Source organism: Ambystoma mexicanum, chromosome 3q, assembly GCF_040938575.1.
Source record: "Ambystoma mexicanum isolate Mex_15411 chromosome 3q, UKY_AmexF1_1, whole genome shotgun sequence".
Lineage (NCBI taxonomy): Eukaryota > Metazoa > Chordata > Amphibia > Caudata > Ambystomatidae > Ambystoma > Ambystoma mexicanum.
Window position 1 is genome coordinate 1,111,273,923 of NC_090926.1, and position 20,165 is coordinate 1,111,294,087.

Sequence of the window (20,165 nt, forward strand, 5' to 3'; positions counted from 1 at the left end):
CCGTATCTTCAAAGGTTATGTGTAACACACGGTTGGCTCTTTGGGCTGGACCTCTGTGCACTGTATGTCTGACTCGAATAGTAAGATGTCTGCAGATAGAAAATATGGGATTAATGAACTGGGGTTATTGGGTGCCTCTCTCCTCTTCCCTTTCTCTTCTCCTGTAGAACCCCAAAGGTTAACGCCCTCACCTTAGGCAAGTGAACGCCGAGCTCTCCATCTGCCTCGGGGCAGGGTGCCGTAACCAGTTTCTTCACTGGATAAGGGTGCAGGCCTCTTGACCTCAGAGGACTGCTGTCCGTCGTTAACTGCACGAACGGTAAGTTCTGGGCACTTCAAATGTCTTAAAAGTCTTTTGTAATGATATCTCTTGTTTTGCAGGGTTCCGGCGATGGCGGATGGCGGGCTGATGAGAGTTGAGGATCGAACCCGCGTGAGGAATAGAAGCGCCTGGAAGCACGTAAGTAAGCGCTTGTAGCCTGCTTCACGATGCGCACTAACTGTCCCTTTTATCTTGCAGGTACAAGTTCGGAGCTTTAGAGAAGCTGAAGGGTGCTGGAATACCCACTGGATTCGGCGTGGGAAGGAGTAATGGCACGTGAGTAATAAAGTTGCCCAATGTCTTTAAACGCACCTTTTGTCTTTCAGATGCGGGATGCAGCGCCGAAGGCCTCCGGAGCGTGCGAAGAGCTGGTAAGCTTTTGTCTTTCAGATGCCGGAATGCAGTGCGAAGACCTCCGGAGCATGCGAAGAGTAGGTAAGCCTTTGTCTTTCAGATGCCGGAATGCAGCGCGAGGCGTTGGTGACAGCCGATGGACCAGGTAAGAGATGCGCTGCCACTGAAGACCGTAGTGCTAACCTGTTCTTTCTTTGTCTTTACAGGTGCTGCTGAAGACTGGATTCCAGGATGGTAAGCCTTTGTTCCCTTAGGCCCAGGATCAGAAGCAGAAGACATGATGAGCGTTCTGCTGCAGAGAATGCAGAATAACACAAAGCAAGATTCATCCATCGGGTGTGGTTTAAATAGCCTCCTGTAGTGCTTAGGTCTCTCCTTCCACAGCCACGCCTAGGTAAGAAAAGAGTTCCTGCTTTCCAGAAGAGTTCCAGTGTTCTGAACCTAGGGAGTGGCTCCTGCCCCACCCAACAGGAAAAGTAGTCCCAAACAGAAGAGGATCAGGGGTTCAACTGGCAGGTAAGTAAGCAGCATGGTCTGCTGCAGGTAAGTCCACCCAAGCATTATGAGCCCGGCGCTTCCAGCGCTGGGACTGGGCATCTTTATGATCCTGGTGCCACTGGCGCCAGGACAGGGTTCAAAAGGTCCCAATTGGGACTGGCTGGCACTCGGAACCGGGGTTATGGGTCTGCTTCCAAGGGAGTCGGGCAAGTCCTGATCTTTTGGAAGCAGAGATCATGACACCAGCAACATAATGTTGTGCGGGAGGGGGAAGGAGTGGTAAAGAGGGAGGGGGAGGTTGTGACAGTGTGTGGAAATTAATTTTGACTGTTCCGCGGCAGTAGAGGTGTGAGGTGTAACGGGACATCCGCCACGACCGTCCCCTACAGTGTTACAAGGTGGATTGGGTGGGGCCTCAGGCGCCCACATGTGACTGTTAGAGCGCGGGTTGGTTAGAGATCGCGGACACCTGTGTAAGGGGGTGTGGCTTTCCTATGAGTTGACGTTGTAGATCAATGAATAGATAAGGTTCCCTACTAATTGAGTGTGGAAGCTTGTTAAGTAAATGACTTTCCCGCAGGGGTAGATGGGTTGTTTACCGAGCGCGGAAGATAATTGGCTGGTTAAGCTCCTCTGGAGAGGGGGCGTATCACACGCGAGGCGACGTAGCGTGCGCAGACCGATTATATTAAGTGAATTGATTGTGGATTACCTTGCTCCAGACGAGGCGAGAAGACAGCTGTGGGATTAATGGGGGTAATTGTGTGAAAACAAGCGCGCATTTCTGAAGTTTTGAAATTTGTACTTAGTGTATTGCATAAGTTGGCGACGTCACCCATAGGGTTTGTATAGGACACTGCGATACACCTCGCGTCCCATCTCGCGCCCATCCAGGGGTGGCTGGGGACAGAGCGTGCAAGAAGGTAGGGGCCAAAGGGAGAAGAGGCGGCCGCGCACAGAGAACGCTGGCCGCGCTCAGACGTGGAAGGGCCATGGGGGAAGAGACGGCCGCGCACGTAGAACGCCGGCAGCACTCGATAAGGTAGGGGCGAAAAAGGGAGAGGTGGCTGTGCACGGAGAACGCCGGTCACGCTCGACAAGGGGGTTGAGAAAGGGGAGGTTGAGGTCTGACGAAGAAAGGAAGGTGGTGTGGCTATAAAGCATGCCACACAGGGCACGCAGCCTCAGGGGGCTTCGTGTGCCACGGCCGCAGGGGGCCATAATAGTAACATTTAGGGGAAACAAATAAATGAGAAGGAACTGTACACTTGCAATTGTATTACTTTCCAGCAGACAGTCGGAAGTCCCCAATTTACGGGGCCAGGTAAAAAAATTTGATATCGGGGGAAAAAGCAAATTGTAATATGGCTACCTACTACGGGTTGGGGTCGAGAGGAAGCGCTTTAACTACACCCCTTCAGCACATTTGCACGTCTCCATCACCACATAAGGAGAAAATTATAAGGTACAGCATTGACTGGACACAAGGGACAGATAACAAAATACTAACACCATGGCCGCCTAACGGCAGCTTTGATTCATATACCCAGCACTCACTCTTGACATACATAACATATACAAAGGAAAGAAATTAGCTCACCATATAGAGATGTTTAACTTATGGAAGATGTTCCAGGGAGCCAGGCCAGGGGCAATGGGAATATTTACTATGGAAGGGGCAACAGAGGAGAAAGGCAGCAAAGAAAAGGAGGTTAAGGAGGAAAAGGAGAATGGAGGGGGCGTGGGTACGGCGCGCAGCAACACACTATGCACAGAAGAGAGCAAGAGGGAGAAAGAAGGATCGGTTGCAGTATCAGAAGCTAAGGTGAAAAAGGAAGGGACAGAAGCTATGCCTCTGGCAAAGGTAGTGAAGCAAGAAGGAGGGGTGTACCCAGTAACAGAATTAAGAGAAGCCGCCAGACAACAATTAACAGCCGCTGAGGGGTACTCAAACCCTGCGTACAGCCCTCCACCATACGCCCGTACAGATAGCTACCAGAGGGGTGAGGCGGCGACCGGCACAATAGACTTAAGCACAACACAGGCAGCACGGGGGGAGGGAAGAGAACTGTGGAAAACATCGCAAACATAGGACCAGATGAATGGATAGCAGCACAGGTGCTCCTAAAGCTCCGGTGGACACTAACAGGGGAAGAAGAGGACGCAGTGAGGAGAGTGAACAAAGAAGAAATGGACACCGCACAAACAGGGACCGAGGTGAGTAAAACAAGAGAAGGGCGACTGTCACAGGTAGAGGAAGAAATGTTGGAGGAAAGGTTGGCTGAATTAAGGGAAGTACGAAGCGCACTGATCAGACAGTTCGAGCAAGAAAACACAAGAAAGGAAGAAGGAAAGAAAGGAGAATAGGGAGAAGCAGGCGAGGATGAAGGAACGAACGAAAGAGGAAGGCGGAGGAGCGGGTGAGGGCAATAGCAGAGAGGGTGTCACACGCGGAGCAACAGGAAATGAAAAGTAAGGAGAAAGGAGGACAGGGAAATGTAACTGGGGAAAAAGAAGATACTATCTGAAAGCGCCCGGAAGTTTGAAGGTAAAGTAATAGAGAGCATATTAAAGAGGGAAGGGGGAGAAAGGAAGAAAGGAAGAAGGAGAGGATATTGGCAAAGGTGACTAAAGAGGTATTGGAAGAACTACACAGGAAACAAGGTGAAATAGCAGGTTAAGTAGTGGGAGAGAAGGAAGAGGAGAAAAGAGATAGGAGAGTGGAACACAGTTCAAAAGTACACAGGCCAGGACTTGGAGGTGGCAACAACTTCAACACGGGGGACCACTGTTAAAGGAGGTGAGCACAAGGAAATGGACTTAATAGATTTAAGGACGGTAACAGTGGGGGGGGGGGGAAACGCACAGAGTGGGGATTGTCATTTCCTGATGGATTTTGCAGCGACGAAGAGGAAGGTTCGGGAACAAGTGGAAGAGATGGCAATAGGGAGAGTTTAGACAAGGTATACATAACGCGCACTAACTGAGTCACCATGGGCATGCAAAAGGAGGGAAGTAAACAGGAGAAACACAGGTAAGGGAGGCAACAAGAAAAATGCCACAACCACTAACACCGACACCAGTACAAACACCACGCCCATTGACACCACAACCACTGACACCAACCCCTGCGCACACCCCATATGTCGGCAGACTAAGGGACCTCCCAGGACGCAGGCAGGAAAAACAGGCGAGCGGGTAACAGGAGAGGCAGGAAGGATGCAGGGGACGAAATAAACAATTGTAGCATTGACATCATTGAAGAGCTACCTGACACAGGAAGATGATGAATACACCAACATAACCACACAGGGGGAGGTGAGGGAGTACAATTTAATGCCACTTCTGGAGAGGGGAGGGGCCAGACCACAATATGTCCCTTGGAAGCATGCCGATAAAGAAAATATAAAATGCAGGCTTCCATCACTAAGGGGAGGATCTGGGAAGTGGATCTATGAGATGATAAAACACACTGCGGGGCAAAAACTAGCGGTGGGGGACGTCAAGGGGCTCCTGATCTCAATATTGGGGAATGCTGCAGATGACATTTGGAAAATGGCAGGCTTCCCAGGGGTCACAATAACAGACACGTCACATGATGGAGCACCATTTGCCAACTGCAGACATGCGCTGTGGCAGGCATTGAGGGTCCAGTACCCAGACACGTCAGACATAGGAGCAATAACGTCATGCAAGATGCGCGAGAATGAAGATCCTGTTGATTACATCCAGGAAATTCAGGAGAAGTGGCGCTTGGAAACGCAGGAACCGTGGGATAAAACAGTAGCACTTTTCTACCATATACTAGTACAAGGGCTCCCGGAGCAAGTACAAAAGCAGCTGAAGAAAATAGTGGGGATGGAAGTTAAGGCCTGGCCAGAAAGACAACTAACTATAGTTCACCACTGCAGGATGTGGCAGGAAAAGATGAAACAAAAGGAGGAAGATAGAAAGGCAGAGGAGGCAAAATTGGTACAGAAGAAACTATCAAAATATGCCATGGAAGGAGCACTAATAACTACACCCACCCCCACACAGGTCACAGTTGCACAAGACAACACAGCAGGTGGCACAGTTACAGCAGCCATCACAAATAACAGCAGATGCCCCCACCCCCACCATACACGGCATACACTGGAGGAGGATATGTGCAGATGGGAAATGGATATTTTAACTACAGGGGGAGGGGCGGGCAGATGAGGGAGGGGTTATGGTCCGCCTGCACAACAACAAGGGGGAGGGTTCCGGGGCTACAACCCAAATGGACAACAGGGGAACCAAGACAACACGGGGGGGGGGGGGGTTCCCCATGGCAGGCCCGAGAACCACCAATATGTTGGATATGTGGGATGGTGGGACACATGTCACGCACTTGCAGGATGAGACCCCCCCCCCCCCAAGCAGCCTGGGGGGGATCAAAGGCAGCAAGGGCCTATGGGGGAACATCAATTTTACCAACAGCAAGGAACACAGCAATTTATACCACAACAGGCACCACCGCAACAACCCCAGCCACAAACACCAGCCTACATACAATCACAAATACAACAGGCACAGCAGGCACCACCACAGCCACAGATACAGGTACAAACATACACACCACCACAGCAACAGGCGATAGCCACACATCAACATCAAGTACAACCGGTACAGCAGCTCACACAAATACAGGACAATGCAGTATCAACAACTGATGCTCCCCTACAGCAGACACAGCTAGGGAAGGTGACAATATTGGGTCACAACCCTTACACAGGAAGCCGTCAGTCACTATATCCACAATAGGACAGCCCACAGATGTCCTTGATGTGTCCCATCCCATCAGTAAAACCTAATACTGTGGAGGAACCACACATACAGGTGGCAATAGGTGACAAAAACTATTTGGACATTGACCCCGGGGCAACTAGGTCTTGCATAAGGGAGGGGAAGTTTAAAATGTCAGGCAAAGCTATGCACACTCAAGGACTTTCTGGGGCTCGAGGGTTGGTTCCCTTCACGGATAACATCTCCTTATCTATAGGAGATCACGACATGTCTCTTCCACTTCTGTATTCAGAGCAGTCACCAGTAAACCTACTTGGAAGAGATATCATGAGCAGGTTGAATATGACCATCTCCTTCACGGAGAAGGGCATAATTTGCTCTACACCAGGCATTAACATGCTCACAGCACGACAACTATTGCAGGCTTATTGTGGCCAAACAGTGGCCCGGGCTGAGCCAGTGGATGGAGACCTCTTCCAATACGGGACCGACATGGCAATAGCATGGTTGCCTGGAATTAACGGCAAAATTTGGAGGAGGCCAGCAGTTTACCTATTAAGATCAGAAACACCAGCAAATGAAAAGGAGGGGAAAATGATTTCAGTAAGCATCGAGAGCATTATGGCTACTGCAGACTACATCGCAGTACATGCCCAGGATAGGGAGGGGAGGGCCTGGAGAGCTGTAATAGCACTGGCAGAGGGGTGCAGACTGGCACAGGTATCGGATGAGGAGCTCTTCTCAGACGATAATGGAGAGGGAGAAATGGTGTTTGGGATGAGCATTAACATCTGGTTGAAAGTAACATACAAGCAAGTGGCACAAAAAATGGCCATGGCACTAGAGGCACCTGCCCCTACACCAGTGCCATTTTACGAGGAAGACATGGCAACTGTACCAACATCCCTGTGGACCACCAGTCCATAGGACGTTGGATGTATCAAAAGCACTGCAGGAGTAAAAATAAAACTGAAAAAAGAGCAATGCTTCCAAGAGTGAAGCAATACCCACTATCAAAAGAGGCAGATGAGGGCATATATGAAACAATAACAGCCTTAATAAACAATGGTATACTAGTACCATCAGCTTCACCATGCAACACTGCTGTGTACCCTGTGCGCAAAGTGAAAGGAGGGTCTTGGCGTTTTATCCAGGACCTGAGACCTTTGAACTACATTGTAGAAGCAGAGTACCCCATAGCAGCTAACCCAGCCGCCATACTGTGTGGAATACCAGCAGAGGCATCATGGTTCACCGTGATTGACCTCAAAAATGCATTCTTTTCGATACCTCTGCACCCTGACTCACAAGGCCTGACAAGCTACACATGCCGCAACACAAAATGGAAACACAAGACTGCCACAAGGGTACTGTGAGTCACCATCCATCTTCAACAGAGTGATACAAATGGATTTGGGCAACATTGAGCTGGAGAGCACGGTGCTGCAATATGTGGATGACAATCATCTGCAGCACCACAGAGGAGAGGTGTAGGAAGGACTCAGTGAAGATGCTCACAGTGTTAGCTGAGAAGGAGTACAAGGTAGACAGAGAAATTACAGTACTGCCAATAACAGGTGCTCTACATTGGTCAGCTCATTTCACAACATGGAAGGAACATTGCACCACAAAGGGCACAAGCAATAACAAACACACCACAACCACATACAGTGAGTTACAGCAGTTTTTGGGCCTATGCAACTACTGCAGGGCGTGGGTTTTTGACTACAGCTCATACATAGGTCCCCTACTAGAGGCCCTCAGAGAAGCACAAAGGGGGATAAGAAGTTGGGATGGACAAGAGAAATGAAAGGCATTTGATGAATTGAAACACGCCATCTCAACAGCACCTATACTGGCCACTCCAAACTATGAACACCAATTTTTCATCTTCTCACATTGCAACTCAGCAGTAATGAAGGCAGTACTGACACAGAAAACAAGCATGGGGCACAAGCTTGTAGCATTTTACAGCGGACACTTGGACCCTGTAATGTTAGGTCACTTTCCTTGCGAACAGAGCCTGGCCGCTGCATAACAATGGGGTGCCCCACCACACTGTTTGTGGAACATGCCCTCTTTGCAATACTGAACAAACCCAAAACATTGACCACACAGAGGGTATCAGGTTACGAGATCATTTTATCCAGACCGGAACTGAAGATTGTAAGATGCAGTAATGTAAAGCCAGCAAGGTTCATAGAGGTAGTAGACTATGGTGACTACGCTCATGATTGCACACAGGCCATCGAAATATACTCCAGTGCAAGAAAATGCCCTAGAGGGTGGAGATAATGTACATTTATGGGTCCTCAACAATTGACCAGAGTGATGGGGTACGAAGGACAGGAGCAGAAGTGATTATTTTGACAGAGGATTGGATGTACCAACCAGTAAAATGTGTTCAACTACCACAACGTTACTCAGCCCAAGCAGCAGAACTAGTGGCCCTAATTTTGGCACTAAAAGAGAGCAATGACAAGAGGTTAACTATATATTCGGACAAGTGCATACGTCACATCGACAGTGCACTCAGGGTTAATAAAATGGCAACGAAGGGGGTTCAGAAGAGCAGATGGTACACCAGTACAACATGCCCTCCTACTTGCTGAACTGATTGAAGTGATTAATGACCCTAGAGAAATAGCCCTGGTGAAGTGTCAGGCCCACACTAACGGGGATGACCCCATCTCTAAAGGTAATGAAACAGCAGACGCACATGCCAAACATGCTGCGTATTTTGGCGGGATTTGGACCCTCCCAGAAAAACTAAAAGATAAGGGGATGGCAGGGGTAAGACAGATGTTGATGAAGGAGGGGTACACACATCCCTGAAACTCAAATTATGGAATTACAGGCAACTTCCGCAACCATGCAAACCTGCGTATCACGGTGCTCGCCGCCATGGACCGGCTGACGCAATCAACCATCTCCAGACTCGAATGAACGGATTCACACATGGCATCCTTGCCATCCTGCACGGTAGCCATCCCGTTCCTCCCCTTCGGGAATATGATCAGCCGCTAGGGAAATACAGTTCCACAGAGTGTGCGTGAAATGAGACAAGGGACAAACGGAAGCAGCCTGAAGCGCCATACCCCCAGAAGAAAATACCTTCTTCGCCCAGCCGTCAAAACGTTTGTCGTCCCCATCAGGAGGCATGGTAGGGTACGACGGCTGCTTTGCGGGGGCCGTAGCCGCCTGCACCACCAAACTTTCCGGAGTGGGGTGCGTGGTCAAGTAGCAGGGGCGCCACTGGCTGGGCGATATTTCTTCGGCAAGGACTTGCTCACTCGCGGGAGCCTCTCCGGAGAAGTCCAAGCCACAGCCACCCTTCTCTGCAAGACCATATGTAATGTCAGCACCGGGTCAGTTGTTGGACCATGGTCCAGGATATCAGTCAGGTCATCCTGCTGAAAATCCCCAAGGGGGCAGACCACCCCAGGTAATCCGTGACCCTCGACATCGGGCGTCGATAAGAGTCGTCGGCATGCGTGCCAGGCTCAGGCCTACCAAATTCCACCTCCGGAGAGGTGTCGAGCCCACTGGCGTCATGCAATGACTGCCGCAGGTCCTCAAGCTGGCTATGACCAGAAACAATGTCATCAGGGACCTCATTAGGAACCACACCTACCTCAGACCCCCTCATCCACCTCAGAAATATAATCCAGAGGCTGGAAAGAGGGAACCGAAAAAGGAACAAAGACATGTTTGCCTTGGCCAGCGCCTTTCTGGGGGGTGCCACGGGGTACCTCCGACAAGGCCGCCTCAAAAGGCGCCGAGTGAATCGGCGTCGAGCGTGGCGCCGGCAGCTTCAGCGATGTAGACACGGGCCTCGAGGGCAGAGCCCCGAGCGTGTCTCGACAGCCTGTGCGCTGATGGCATCAACTTCCTTGGAGGCGGGGCCTTGAGAGTCCGTCGACGAACTCGGCGCCGCCGGCGTCAATATCTTCCTCGAAGACATCACAGGTTCTCGCGGTCTCGAGGGCGTCGAGGACTGGGACCTGGAATGGGCATGTCTAGAGCGACCATCCTTGTCCGACCGGGACCTCAAAGGCGCCCGGTGGTCACGACTGCTCGAGCCCAAAGGCGTACGAGCAGTGTCTCTAGCACGGCCACGACCGGCGTCCTCTGACTGCGCGGACGGACCGGAGCCCTGCAATTGAAAAATAGCCAACATCTCCTTTCGGAAGGAATCCCATTCCTCAGGAGTGGAATGCTTGTTGGGACAAGCAACCTGCCGACGGGCAGAGTCCTCGGAAGAGGCCGGGGAAGGCGACCTGTGATGGTGCTTCCTGGAGTGCCTCGAAGAGGCAGAAGAATGGCGGGACCAACTCCCAGACCGAGAACCCCCGGACTCACGACGACGATGCAGAGAGTCGCCCATCGAAAGACCAGTGGAACGCGACTTCTGGGACTTGTCCACCTTACCGACCGACAGCTTCTTATGCTCCCGCAAGGCCTTCGATGTGAGCGATTGTCAGTCGACAGTCATCCATATCATGGTCCTCCCTGAGGCACCAGAGGCAAGAGTTGTGCGTATCCGTCAAGGACATTTTGGACCCACACACCCGACACTTCTTAAACCCGGACCGCGGGGTGGAAGAAGCCAAAGACATATCAATAGCAATGTAGAAACATGTTCGAAGAACCGAAAGAACAGGATTCAGTAGAATTGAGGCGCGCCGAGATCTCCAAAGCTACACGTTCGCGGAAAAAATTGAAATTGAACAGAGGCTATGGGCGTCGTGCGTCCTACTTATAACATCCAGTGACGTCGGCTCGACGGAGGCCCTCGAGGACAGCGTATCGACGTAGGACGCCGAAAGATATTCCGAAACAGCACAGCTGTGGTGATTACTTTCATAGATATGGAATATGTCGGAGGACCCAATCCCCTTGAAACATAGTTTCACATTGTTGCCAATGCCAGGTACACCGCAAGCTGGGAACGGCGATGCTCCCAGGCTTGGGGGCCCGCGGGAGAACCAATCAGAATACAAGGGGCTCATCACTGACGCCATTACCCTTAGCCAATCACCAAGTGTCCCCTTGTAACAATTTAGGTGTAGCAACTGTTAGGGACAGCCCAAGTGTACCACCTGTCCTTATCTACTAATATTTCATCCCATAGGCACCTCTACTAACCCTACCACTCGGGGGACCAACCCGAAGTGGCGGTGGGTTTTGTGACGATTCTTTGCAAGTAGCGCTTCATACTGCTGTAAAAAAGGCCTGCGAGCCCCACCAACGATGAGAGCCTTGCCGAATGCATACGGTCTTAGCGTATCCCTGCCGTTACTCTAATAAACAGCAGTTATTACCTTGCTCTTGGGTTTGTCTCATACTCCTGGGACGCGGGAGGAGTTGAGGCCTCCCCAGCCCCGGAGGTCCGCGGACAGCTCTGCCGGCCCCCTGGAAAATCACCCCGACAATACTATTGTGTGCGTCCAGCTGTCAAGGTAAAATAGGTCACGATAACACGGCAGACCTTTTGAAGTCTATGGGACAGACTGAACATCCCAGGAAGTTCAGAAGTAGTTGGCAGATTAATGCCTTTGCGATCGGCTAGGCCTGAAGAGGAAGGCAAATGCGACTAAAAAGACAACCAATTGCCGCGATTAAAGTTTAAGAGGGTGGTAGCATGACTCAAGATATAATTATTCATAAACGTGTCAAGACCAGGATGACGCAATTGCAAGAACAGGTCCTTGTGAACGTGGCAGGAGATAACATGGGTTGTTTAATTATAACAGCCAAAGGTGATATGCTTGTCCTCACTCTACTACATATACATGTCATCATGCAGCTAGTTCATGGATAGTGTGACCGCCTGTTCACCGATGAGCACATGTCTTTTCACCGCAGAAGTAATTTAGGGCCTAACAATAATTTCAAAGTATGAGTAACACTTTATGGGAAGGTTGATGAGTGGGATCTTGGATAAGGGTGACCAATCCCTATTTGGGACATATAGGATTCTATATGTAGCTTAGTAGAGGGAGCCAATGAGCAGTAGTTAGGTTTACATAACTCAGGGATCAGGAGGACATCAGAATGACCCATTTGCGTTATATACATTTCTGTCGTAACGTTGGAGAATTCTGGAGTGAGAGCTTGGCTTTTAATCTTGCTTTTCCCCTCAGTTCTATATTGCAATTAAAACTGGGTTACCGTGCATTTGGCATACCACAATCACTGTAGTGACTTTTTTTACCAATATCAGTTAAAGGGCTATTTGGGCTTTGTGACCTCTTGTTAACACCCCCACAACCCCCAAGAGGAAGCCTGAAGGCTTCGTCTCATCTACAATTACATTTGGTCCATCTATCAATAGAACTACTGCTGGTCCATTAAAGATTGGTTTCTGTAAACCCCACACCAAAGCAGGTTTAGAACAACTCTCCCAACAAAAGACCACCTGATATACAATGCAGCTTTATTTTCCAGAGTTTCACTCCGTTTTTGTACTGTACAATTACCTCAGCCGGGTTGCATAGGATAAATTGTTGGATTTATAGTACTACAAAACCACCACCGTTCTATCAGTGAGAAAGTCAAAACACTTATGACGATGAGTGCATACCCATAATTGACAGAAGGCATGGGAAAGTTTGGGTTCAGAAGCAGAGCCGTTTGATTATTCCCTTCATTCATGCACAACATGGAAGGCGGTTTATCCCAGATGGATCTTACTGAAACTCAAAGAAGCTTAAAAATATATATGTATATATACCTGTATAAGGAAGGTCACACAGACAGCTGTAGCTTGCAATCCCATCCACACAGGTCCCTTGGTTAAGGCATGGACTGGATGCACAGTCGTTTATGTTTGTTTGGCAGTAGGTACCTGTGGGTGGAAAAGGAACAATTATGGAGGACGTTGCATCATCCCATCTGTGGTAAAGAGGGAAATTATAAAGAAATTAAATAAGCACATACATAGATCTCAGAAATCTATGGAGCCAGTGTGGTGGTAACTGTAGGGACTACTGAGTACCAGTATTTTTAAAAACTGCAAATATGGCTATAACTACTGTTTAATAGAATACTTCAATGCAGCCAACACACATCTGAAGCTTCTATACCACCTAATCTGCAGCAACACCCTCCCGGCTAGTACAAGTGACAGAAAAGGGAGACTGAAACAGGTTTAATCTACTACAGACCACGCAGAAATGTTTTCCTGAAAACTATGCTAGGAGTAGAAAGTGGCAGGCAATATTGGTAACTGAGCAACTGAAGAAAAATTGACCTTCATAGCCACAAAAGATTACTGATAGGCAAAACTAAGATAGCGGTTTGAATCAAACTGCCAGTTAAAGGAAACACTGACTTGTACATACTCCAATACAAAGCCGATCACCCACAATCTACATGCACTGTGTTCATTAGTACCCGGGGCAGGAAGCAGCCAATCAGGTGCATTGGTTTGCAGGCTGATCACCCGATCGCAGCCTGCATTCCATGCAACATGATGGCTGCTTCTCCTGCCATCTTCTTCAATGAGCCACCCACCCTTCCCCATCTTCTAACTATCTCAACCCCCTTCCCCCAACCCCACTTCTATGATTTGGTGCTGGTGCCACCCGCCACAGCAGCTTCCCCGCACATTTCCCATATCGCTTGCCAGGCCGCCATGGAGATTGAAGAGGGGATATGTATGGAGCCCCCCCCGTTCCACAAGCATGGAGACCATCTCGTCATAGTATTTTCATTCAATGAACGGGACGCTGGGCACGTCCCGTCCTTCGAATAAAAATGTGTTTTGTTTTTTTTTTTAACACCCTGGGTTACTGCTTTGTTCACCCAGGGTGCTAATAGCGTTAACAGTTCCCTCGTTGAACTCTAACTCTGGCTGCCGGGACATTAACCCCTGGTATATCCTGTGGAACAGGTTAACGATATATTAAACAATAGATTTTTTGGGAAAAGTGAACTATTCACACATTGGAAGATTCCCAGTATTCGATTATGTAATGGGGCCCAACCTAATTCAGGCTAACATAACATAACATAACATAACATAAGACAATGGGTGTAGATGCTGGTGCTTCTACACATCTAATCATTCCTGTTTAGAGTTCGCTCTCAGTGCCCGATACAAGCATATACAAACCCAAGGATTCCTGGTTGTTAGGTACGTTTTTCTACAGTCAAATTGGTGTTACTGTACAAGACTTATCCCTTGGTGTCAAGGCTCCAACTTCTAATATAGGCCTGTACTACACAAGGTTGTTAGATTGACAGAGCAGCCACGTTTATTTTAGGAGGAGGACTGTGGGCTGGAAATCAGTACAAGGAAAATCAGAACATACATGGATCCAAAGACACTTAACTCACTATTTTTGAAACAACTGCAAGTGTGTATTTTATATACTTTGTTCTTATATTATGGAGTCTTGTGCAGAGGGGCAGATATATTCATCTGCAGGAGATCCCCTCCCCCCCCTCCTTTGAATTGGAGACATGAGACCGTGCCTTGTCTGACATCAGCTATCGTACCAATACCGCAGCGAGTATTTGGAAGGAGATATCCATTGAGAATCCTATCAAATGTACCCTCGAGTTGACGATGGGCTACAGGAAGAACTCCCTGAAGGAATATGAACAAAGCTATGAAAATTAACTGATGACTTCATATACTGAATGAGGACATTGTATGGATCCTACAGGACAAATGAAGTACAGAATCGAGTGAACTATCAAAGTGGAAAAGAAGATTACACGTTAAAGTGCTGATGAAAACAGAAGTTTAATGAAAGTACAGACGCTAAAACGCAAGATCGATAAAGCCATTGTATAGGCTAGCTATAAGTAGTGAACTGAATGCAGGCGAAGCTGCCATTGTATAGAAACTGGTCATTGATATCATGAAATAAGCCAAAAACCATGAAAGGGGAATGAAAAGCTGTGTCACAGTAGAATTACAGGGAGCTGTAGCTGCGTGGCAAGGCTGTTTAGCCTCAAGTCAAATTCCTACAAATCAAGCTCACCTATCTACTCTGAAGAGAACAAGTGTGCGGAGGATGAATCCACTCACGTTAAGGTGCAAAAAAGAACACAAAGGATGGCAAGTTTTAATTTGTTTTAAGCACTTAAAAGCTGCAGAATGGACCAAATCGTGGTCTCTTGTCCCGTCAGTCAAGGATGGAAATAGAGTTTGAACTTGGAGTTCAAGACATGCTAGCGAGTGCCCTCACTCCCGTGCATTCCCAGGACAAGAATACTCCGCAAGGCTAAGTACAAAGACAATTTCATGGCAGAAGGCATGGGTGATGAGATGTTGGGCTAATTGGGTGGTGAGTTAACCTCATGTCCTATATCCCTGAACGTGGGTCTTGGCTTACGTGCTGTTAAATGAACCGAATGTTCCAGACATGGCACAAGCGTGCCAACAATTGTATTAGTAAGTATAACGAAGAACCTTATAGCTTAGAAGACCAATGAAACAAAGTAACATTTTTTTCTTAAATGACCCCAAGAGGTAGGCATAAATTGTCTACTTGATAAACGATAGCCAATAACAATCCTAGCTCCTATTATTGTATATCTAGTTGTTTCCCTTAACCAATCCCGAACCTCGATAGATTTTTCACTATTGCTACATAGTCTGACGTCACTCTGATGCATAATGAAGTATATAAATTGTATATTTTGTGAAAATCATTGAGCTCCTGAGCGTACATCCGTTGATGTTAGTTGTAACCTCCCCGTTTTAAGAAAATTGTTAATAAAACAGTAACTTGCCATTTTCTTGCGTTTGTCCAGTTATTTGGACTCAGAATTATTCTGGTGTAATCCGATCCAGTAACGTTCCAAGGGCCATAAGCGCATGTGGTAGCAGTGCAGATGGTTTAATATCTAAACTAGGTTGATTAGAATTCTGGGCGATAGGGCATCCTCTGACATTAGCTGGAAGATCGTGGAGTTTACTGTGGAGAGTGGCCGATAGAAATAAACTTGCAAGAAGAACCGAGACAGTGGGTAGGTCTCTCTTTGAAGAAATCCCTGCTCGGTTTCCACGGATGGAAGGCAAAGTGGTTGGATTGAATGGAAGGCAAAGTGGTTGGATTGAAGGAGGAGTCGATACCCAAGGCTCCGTTGATTAAACGGATGCAAGTAGGCTAAGGGAAAAGGCAATATAATGGGGTGGAATTATGATATCTTTGTGTAACTGGAAATTGTGTAGATAAAGGAATGCCTAAGTAATCCTATTTCAAGGGAGATCGAAGACGTCTCAAATTCCAGTTGGAATATTAAGAGAATACGCAGTCAGGACTATGTAAGGTGACATCCTAATCCCTGCACAGGGTAATATAATTGGAGGCGAGGAGAGAATACCTTACAATAAATGATTAAAGGGAAAGTGAACACAAAAGTTACTCATGTGCATTCTGTTATTATTTTGAGTATTATTTGACGTATGAAGTTTTGAGAGGTAATAGACGGTGAAGGTTGGAAGGGATGCTGTTTGAGTTAAGTGTGGTAAACGATTGGCCTCAATCAGAAGAAAGATAGGATTGAGCAGCGATTAATGGTGCTTGCTCATATTTATTGTTTTGAGATTAAAAGTGGTGAGCAATAAGCTTTGAGATGGGTACAGATTTATTAACGATCTGGTAAGTATCAACAGTTATTTGTGACTTGTCTTTATAGAGGACACTCTTATGCACCTTTGTAAAACATTACTGCAACATGAGTATAGCTCAAACAGTACAGTGCAGAATAGGTAAAGGGCACAGCTGATAAAATGTTATGCCATGGCCACAAGGGGGATCATTGTCAAAAGCAGTATTACAACACATGACCACATATGTGCACGTTGCATACAAGGGGAAGGAATTAGAGAAAACACTGGCAGTATTAGAACTTTGGAAAATGTACCAAGAGGAGAAAGAAGACCCAGTACAGGAGGAAGGGATGCTTAATTTGCATAAAGGGGAGGGCATTGAGCCCTCGCTGCTCTTACTCCATCGGAGATTAATAGTGTAGATGCGGAGAAGACAGGATTTTACCCTTTAAAGGAATTCAAAGCAGCGACAGGTTATAGTAACCCCAATTTATGAACCCCCCGCTTATAGTAATGATGACAGTCCAGAAGAGAGCAAAAGAAAGATGCCTGTAAGTTCATAGGAGATAAAGAAAGCAGCAAAGATTGCATATATGAACAGATCTAGACCAAAAAATTAAGAGATGGAAACGAGAAAAGAATAGGGTTCATGAGGTAACGCTTGTACAGAACGAATGGCTGGGAGGACAGGTGGTACTTTTTATGTGCTATGACAAGATATTCTTAGTTGCTTGTTACACTGTGCTCCATAACTAATGGCCCAAGGTATTGCCTTATCGCCCATCGATATCTATACCTGCTCCTTAGTTAGACCCAATAGATCTCCTAACCTTTTGCGCAATAATTACACTAAAGTACAGGACTTTATACTACAGTACTTGCTACTCAAACCCTAGTCATTGCAGCCCAATGGGCCTATGCTAATTTGAAACTTGGCCATTGTAGCCCACTGTACATATGCTGAATTCTGCCCATTGTGCCCATTTGAAGTAGCCTCTTTCCGCCCACTGTGCCTATTGGAACTTAGCTTCCACATTATGAGTAGCACACCCTGTCGCCTGCTATTGTACCTACTCCTAATCATCACCCACCAGAGAGAGAACTGCACCTTCCCCACAGCGCTCACCAGAGCCCTAAACAAATCTTCCATGACCTCCCTAGCTACCGGTACCAGTATGTAACACCCGGATCTGAGTCCCTCAATTGAGTTTCCTAGTAACCCATGTAGTCTACTCAAAAATTCCAGGCTCCGAGCTAGACTCTCGAGACTTCATGAGCCCCCGACTAGAACTCTACCTCCCACCAACAAAAGATCTAACATCCAGAAGGCAAATATCTTCCATCTTAACAGCCTGAGGCCTTCCCCCACCCTTACCAAAACAGAACCGTCCCATCCGACTGCCTCCCTCCTCAAAGGAGGGCTAATAAATGCCAGATCCTTAACGGCACATGCCACAGACATCTGCAATTTGATAGTGCTCGATAACTTGGACTTCCTCGCTATCAGAGTCATGGCTGCATGACGCAGCAGGACCCCTACTCGCCCTAGCAATCCCAGAAGACTATACGATTTTCAGGCAAGATAGAACCAATATGCGCGGTGGCGGCATTGCTATCATCGCTAAGACCAGCTTAGGTATGAGAATTACGCCTACCATAGCACCCGATTCATGCGAAGCGCTCACCAACAAACTTCCTTTAGCTAGCTCCCAAACACGGACTATCCACCTCATCTATAGACCACCTGGACCCATAGGGACATTTGAGGAGGTCATTCTCAACCTACTTTCCAACAACCTTAAAACCCCTTCCCAACTACTTGTCCTAGGGGACTTCAACTTGGGTTTCAATGACCCTCTAGATAAAAATGCCAACACCATTGCCAACTCTTTCCAACCTGGGTATAACGCAAAAAAATTCTAGAACCCACTCACAACAAAGGGAGAATCCGTGATTGGCTAGCATACTACATACTGCACCGCCAATATCAAAGCCATTGTCCCTCAATCCTGGACAGACCACTTCTTCGTGGCATTTGAACTATCTACCTCTAGACCACCTCCGCCAGTATCGGTCATGGCCCCACCATGCCTAACAAGAAATAAAAAGAGCATCTCCAGAGATAAAGTGATCCTGGTGATTCTACCCATCCGTAACAGATTAGAGGATCATTTAGACCCAGAAACATTAGTCAACGAGTATAACAAAATGATGTTAACCACCCTTGACAACATCACCCCTCTAAAGCTTAGACCAAGTAAATCTAAATCTCACCTAAATAAATGGTTTACCCCTGAACTAAAGGATCTGCGACTACTTAAGGGGAGTTGTGAAACAGCTTGGAGGCTTATCCCCTCAGAAGACCATAAAATGAAACTAACAGAAATCTCCTCCCAATATAAAAAAGAAATCCATTTAGCCAAGCAGGACTCATTCAACAAGCGTATATCCAATGCCAATTCTAGCATGAGGCAACTGTTCACCATCCTCAAGGAACTAGAGTCACCCACCCCTACTCCGGATATCTACTTGGTGCTCTGATATTCAACAAGCACCATCAAATAAAATCTCCTTACTCCAAACGAAAATAGCCAAAAAAAAAGCCTCCCTCACACAACCACCTAAGACTTGCAACCCAATTATAGACCATGCTCCAAAGGAACAGGACCCAGCTGCACGATTTATGTTGTCTAAAACATCTATCCTTGAGGTGGAGAAAGTCATCCTCTCTCTCAAGCCTTCAAACTGTCAGGGCGATACCTGCCCTGCCCAGCTCATAAAAGATGCCGCTAGGGATCTTTCCCCATTCATTGCAAAACTTGTCAACTCCTCAGTCACGTCCGGCACTGTGCCCTCCAACCTAAAACAATCTTGGGTGCTACCACTGCTCAAAAAGCAAACGCTAGACCCACTTATACCCACGAACTAACATCCTATCATGACAGTTCCTTTTCTGCTCATAATCCTGGATAAGATCGCTTATAATCAAATCCAAAGTTTCCTGAACACCACAAACTCTTAGGAGAGCGCCAATCAGGATTCCGTCCAATGCGACACAGACCGCCCTCATTGATTTGAAGGCACAAATAGATGACCTAAGAGATAAAGGACAAATGGCTCTCCTCTTGCTGTTGGACCTCTCGGCGGCATTCGACCTCGTGGACCATGGGGTACTTAGCAGCCATTTAGACTCTGCCGCACATTTCTCCAGAGAGGCCATCATTTGGATTGAATCCTTTCTTAGCGACAGGACCATGAGGGTGTTCTCCCATCGGCAGCGGCTGACCCGACCCGCATCCTCTGCGGAGTTCCTCAGGGCTCCTGTGTCTCCCCTACTCTATACAACATATTTACTAAGCCCCTCTTTGATGATCTGGACCTTCTCGGTATCACCTACACTAACTATGCAGATGATACTCTGATTCCCCTACCACTTTCCGGGGATTACAATAAGGATTTGGCCTTGGTAAGTAGGGTACATATCATCATCCAGGCATGGATGGCAACCCAAGGTCTATGCCTGAATGATGATAAAACAGAGCTCATCATCCTAGGGACTCAGTCTAACCTCAAAAAACTAGGCCGGGACTACACCTCATTTGAGATTGATGGCAATATCATCAAGGTGTTGAAAGAGGTGAAGACACTTGG

At 47.6% G+C, this 20,165-nt stretch overlaps 1 protein-coding gene across 1 annotated transcript in view; it reads right to left on the reverse strand.

The window, feature by feature from the left end:
- Positions 1-20,165, reverse strand: part of LOC138447652 (neurogenic locus notch homolog protein 3-like) — a 536,025-nt gene that overhangs the window by 176,719 nt on the left and 339,141 nt on the right. Inside the window, exon 15 of the mRNA XM_069603876.1 lies at positions 12,678-12,791. Coding sequence (XP_069459977.1) covers positions 12,678-12,791 — 114 coding nt within the window. The remainder of the gene's footprint in view (positions 1-12,677; positions 12,792-20,165) is intronic.